Source organism: Nicotiana tomentosiformis, chromosome 2, assembly GCF_000390325.3.
Source record: "Nicotiana tomentosiformis chromosome 2, ASM39032v3, whole genome shotgun sequence".
Lineage (NCBI taxonomy): Eukaryota > Viridiplantae > Streptophyta > Magnoliopsida > Solanales > Solanaceae > Nicotiana > Nicotiana tomentosiformis.
This window is the reverse complement of record NC_090813.1, coordinates 135291133-135296557: the sequence shown is the minus strand read 5'-3', so window position 1 is coordinate 135296557 and position 5425 is coordinate 135291133. Positions and strand designations below refer to the sequence as shown.

Here is a 5425-nt window from a genome sequence, read left to right as displayed (position 1 = left end):
TGGAATCGCAAATGCGATTGGGAGGATGTTCGTAAATGCGGATTTGGTGTCGCTTTTGTGACCACTAATAGCTGGGACACTGATCGCTTTTGCGATGGTCGCAACTGCGATCAAGAGTTCGCAATTACGACGTCTGCAGCTGGGTAAAAGAGGGGAATATCGGGACTTCACTCATTTTATACAACTTTTCAACCCTAAACTCCATAGAGGCGATTTTTGAAGAGAATTTTCTTTCCAAATTCGTTGTTAAGAATCTTTAACTAGTTTTCAATCAATTTTAACTACGTTTTCATGAATTGTAACATCAAACTATGAATTTTAAAGTAAAAATTGGGGGTTTTGGATAGAATTTAGGAATTTTATAAAATTGAGATTTACACCTCAAATTTAGGTCGAATTTCGAAATAAATCACATATCCGGGCTCGAGGGTGAATGGGTAATCGAGATTTGGTCTTAATCTCGAATTTCGACCACGTGGACCCGTATTGACTTTTATTGACCTTTTCAATTTAGCTCAAGATTGAACCTTTTTCATTCATGGGTAATTTTTAAAGCTTGTTTTGAATTGTTTGAACGATATTTGGCTAGATTTGATTAGTTTGGAGGCTTGTTCTAAAGGAAAAACCGTGATTGATTATTGATTGTGTTCCAAAAAGAGGTAAGTGTCTTGCCTAGCTTTGTTGAGAGAATATTTTCTAATAAAATAGTATTATTTTCTACATAGGGGGAAAGATGTATATGCAAGGTGACGAGCGTATATGCATGTGCCAGATCCATGCTCTAGGCAGATTATATGATTGTTTGTGCCTTGTTAGACTACGTGATTTACTTGCCTCGTGTTTTACTTGGCTTTTATAATAGTATGAATATAAATTTCAATGCTAGAAACCATGACTTAGCCTAACTTGATTAAATATGACAGACTCTTTGTGAAACTATTGATGTGCTAAATTCGGTCATCACTTTATGTAATCACAAATACATGTCTATGACCATTATTCTGAGGTACCTGGGTTCTATGCTTATGTTGAAGAACATGTTTGAGCTTTGTCGAGATACTTGAACAATAGGGTTCTTGAAGTTTATTGAATTGTTTATTGGTACAAGAGTTGTGATTGATGTTCACGTGGCGTATTTGCTTAACCACTCTTCTTGATGTTATTCATACTTCCTACCTTGTTTGTTATTGATATACATATGTTTGGCGAGGAGTAGTGTAAAGCATGAAAGGTTATGTTGTGCCATTGCATATACGTTATTATGTGAGAAAGAGTGTAAAACACAAAGGGTGATGTTGTGCCATTTCATATATATTATTATGCACGAAGGATAATGACATACCATTATTTTATATTATCATATGAGGAAAAGAGTAAAAGTAAGAAAGGTGATGCCCTACAATTATTTTATATTATAATTTGAGGATGAGAATTCATGGCACGTTGGGTGTTTCCGTGCAGGCGAGGACGAGAGATATGCATTAAATCGTGATACCTTCCCCTTGCGTATATATTTATGCTTTTATCATAAGTTGTTAGTGTTGCACCTATACTTTTTATGTGGATTGTTATTGTCACGTCTTTGCGTTCTACCTTAATTGTTATTTTATTTAAACTTTCTACCTTATTTGTTCATAAAATCTATGATCTCCCACCTTATTTGCTATTGTTACTTCTATGCCTCATATTTTGTCTGTCACCATTATCTATAGGCTTCTGCCCTATTTGTTACTGATATCTGTGTACCTTCTACTTCGTTGTTACTATTATTTATATTCTTTCTACCTGGTTTTGGTAATGTTATACATATGCTTGGTAAGGATGAGATAAATGCACGAAGGGTGTTGGCGCGCCATTTGATTTGACATACATGCATAAATTTGGTGAAGATGAGGTAAATGCATGAAGGGTATTGCCGTTCCATTTGATTTGATATTTAGAACACATTCCTCTTCTTATGAATATTCCTAGGTTTACTACGTTGTTTTGGTGGTTATCATTTTAATATCATGACTTAAGCTGTTATAAAAGGATTGGTTGTGATATTGAGAAAACTGACTGTGATTCCTTTGAGTTAATCATTTATTACTTCTCATATTTGTTCTTGTAATTTACTTATTATTACTAGTGTTGTTTCTATTTCCTACTTAACTGAACAAGTTTTATTAGTGATTATCTTTGGACTTAAACCCTCGTCATTAATTCACCGGAGTTAGTCAAAATTCTTACTGAGTTCATGGGGTCAGTTGTACTACTACACTTCTGCACCTTCCGTGCAGATATTTGGAGAAGAACGGTTGCAGAGTTCGAGAGTCTAGCATTGAAGACGTACCGACACTCCCGATACAAGCTACCATTTGTGCATGGTAGATTAGAAGTTGTAACTCTGTTTATATAAATTTCAAACAGATGATGTATTTTTTCTCAAACTGAAATTGTACTGTTATTCATAGTTGCTAGTGACTTGTACTACCAGTCCTTGGGGTAGTTGTATCGAATTCGATTGTAATTTCTATTATATACATTGTTGATTTCTCAGTTTAATTATAACATATATTATTTGGCTTACTTAGCGGGTTGGGTTAGGTGTCATCACGACTAGGTAGATTTTGGATCGTGACACCTAAATATGTCAATTTGCAGTCTTGATCTGTGACTAATTTTTAGTAGTGAATATAAACATCTACTGAAGATATTATCTATACTAGTTAGAAACATAAGTAGGAGATGCATATAGTTAGCTTTGGGAAATGCCAATTTATTCATGCCTTACATTTCAAATTGGCGAAAGTGCTCAAACTTGGTATATTTTGGGGTTAGGAACGGAGGAGGTACTTCTTTGTTGGATTTCGCCAAGACTTTTGAGTTGGTGATAGCGAGCTCTATCTTTCCTAAGAGGGATGAGTATTTGTTCACCTTCCAGAGTATGGTGGCGAAGATGAAGATTGATTATTTCCTCCTCAAGAGCTGTGATAAAGGTTTGTGCAAGGATTGCAAGGTTGTCCTGAGTGGATCCCTCGTAACACAACATAAGCTCTTGGTGATGAACGTTGGCATCATGATAAAAAGGAAGAATTGGGTTGTTAGGGGTCGCCTGAGGATTAGGTGGGTAGCCATGTCTAAGGATAAAGCGCAAGAGCTGGAGGGGACATTGATGGCTGTGGGAGCCTAGAGGAGAAGGGGGACGCGAGTGGTATGTGGTCAATGACGACGAACTATATTCGGGAGGTTGCGAGAGGGTGTTAGGGGTCTCGAAGGGTTAATATAGAGGGCACATAAGAGACTGGTGGTGGAATGATGAGGTCTAAGGAAAAGTGGAAGCAAAGAAAACGGCATACTTGAAGTTAATAGAAAGCACTGACGAGGAGGAGAGGAGGGCGAACATAGTAGGGTATAAGAAGGCTAGGAAGGAGGCGAAGTTAGCAGTCACGGGGGACAAAAATGCGGTGTTTGGTCATTTGTATGAATAATTGGGTGACAAAGACGGGGACAAAAAGTTATTCCGACTGGCCAAGAAGAGAGAAAGAAAGGCTTGTGATTTGGATCAAGTGAGGTTCATCAAAGACGGGGAAGGCAGAGACATTGTGTTGGGTGAATTGGAGTACTCTGAGAGTCGCCGTAATTTTAGATATTGTAGGCACATTAAGGTTGAGGAGGTCATGAGAGCTATGAGTAAGATGAGCGGGTGCAGAGCGACCATATCATATGAGATTCCGATAGAATTTTGGAGGTGTGTGGGTAGAGAATGCTTGGTGTGACTGACACGGTTGTTTAATATTATTTTCAGGATGAAGAAGATGTATGAGGAATGGAGGTGGAGTATGATGATTCCATTATATAAGAACAAAGGTGATATCCAGAATTATAACAACTATAGGGGTATCAAGTTGCTTAGCCATACTATGAAAGTGTGGGAGAGAGAAGTATAAGTGAGGGTGAGGATGTGAGATTCTATATCCGAGAACCAATTCAGATTTATGCATGGTTGTTCGACTACAGAAGCTATTTATCTTATTAGGAGGTTGGTGGAACAGTACAGAGATAGGAAGAAGGATTTTCACATGGTATTTATTGACCTAGAGAATACGTATGACAAGGTCTCTAGGGAGGTTCTTTGGAGATGCTTGGAAGTAAAAAGCGTTACGGTAGCATACATTAGGGTGATTAAGGACATGTATGATGGAGCTAAGACTCAGGTTACGATAGTGGGAGGAAACTCAGATCATTTTTCGGTGGTTGTGGGGCTACACCAAGGATATGTGCTCAGCCTGTTCTTATATGCACCGGCAATGGACGCACTGACCCACAATATTCAAGGGGAGGTGCTGTGATGTGTGTTATTTGCTTATATATAGTTCTGATTGACGAGATGCGAGGCAGTGTTGACGAGAGGTTAGAGGTGTGGATACAGACCCTTTAAGTCTAAAGGTTTCAAGTTGAGTAGGACGAAGTCATAATACTTGGAGTGCAAGTTCAGCGACGCGACGGGGGAAGCGATGCAAGGTTGGATTCACGTGTCATATCCAAGAGAGGAAGTTTCAAGTATCTTGGGTCAGTTATCCATGGGATGGGGAGATCGACGAGGATGTCACACACTGAATAGGGACACAGTGGATAAAATGGAGGTTGGCATCTGGCGTCTTGTGTTACAATAAGGTGTCACCGAAACTTAAAGGTATCTATAGAGCGGTGGTTAGACCGACCATATTGTATGGGCAGAGTGTTGGCCAGTCAAGAATTTCCATGTATAGAAGATGAAAGTAGCAGAAATAAGGATATTGAGATGGATGTGCGGGCACACTAGGTTGGATAAGATTAGGAATGAAGATATTCGGGTGAAGGTGGGTGTGGCTCCCTTGGAAGATAAAATGCGGGAAGCGAATCTCAGATGGTTCGGGCACGTTCAGAGAAGAAGCCTAGATGCTCCGGTGATGAGGTGAGAGCATTCAACCTTGGCGGGTTTGAGAAGAGGTAGAGGGCGGCCTAAAAAGTATTGGGGAGAGGTTATCAGGCAGGATATGGTGCGACTCTAGCTCATTGAGGACATGACCCTTGATAGGAAGGTATGGAGGTCGAGCATTAGGGTTGTAGGTTAGGAGGCAATTGAGCGTTTTCCTACTCCGTACGGGGATAAGGCTATTCTGTTAGTGTCTTGTTTTCGTATGCTAGTGATACATGTTGTGATCTTATTATTTTTCCGCTCCAGTTTCCTAGTACCTTGCCATTGTTACTGATTAGTGATATTTTTTTTTATTTTTCTGATTCTATCTTTATGGTCTCTGTTGCAGTCACTGTTCTGTTGTCTCTTTTCATCCTTGTGCTGAGGGTCTATTAGAAACAACCTCTCTAACTTCACAGAATAGGGGTAAAGCTTGTGTACACACCACCTTCCCTAGATCTCACTGGTAAGATTATACTGGTTTGT

General features: G+C 39.2%; 1 protein-coding gene across 1 annotated transcript; it reads left to right on the top strand.

The window, feature by feature from the left end:
* Nucleotides 1–3977: 3977 nt before the first annotated feature.
* LOC138905654 (secreted RxLR effector protein 78-like) lies at nt 3978–4331 on the top strand. Its single transcript, XM_070194176.1, has one exon. It carries the CDS (start codon nt 3978–3980, stop codon nt 4329–4331), a length of 354 nt encoding a protein of 117 aa, XP_070050277.1.
* The last annotated feature ends 1094 nt before the right edge of the window (nt 4332–5425 follow it).

Coding starts and splice junctions, on each gene's coding strand:
- LOC138905654 (XM_070194176.1), top strand. CDS start 3,978: ATGCATGGTTGTTCGACTACAGAAGCTATTTATCTTATTAGGAGGTTG.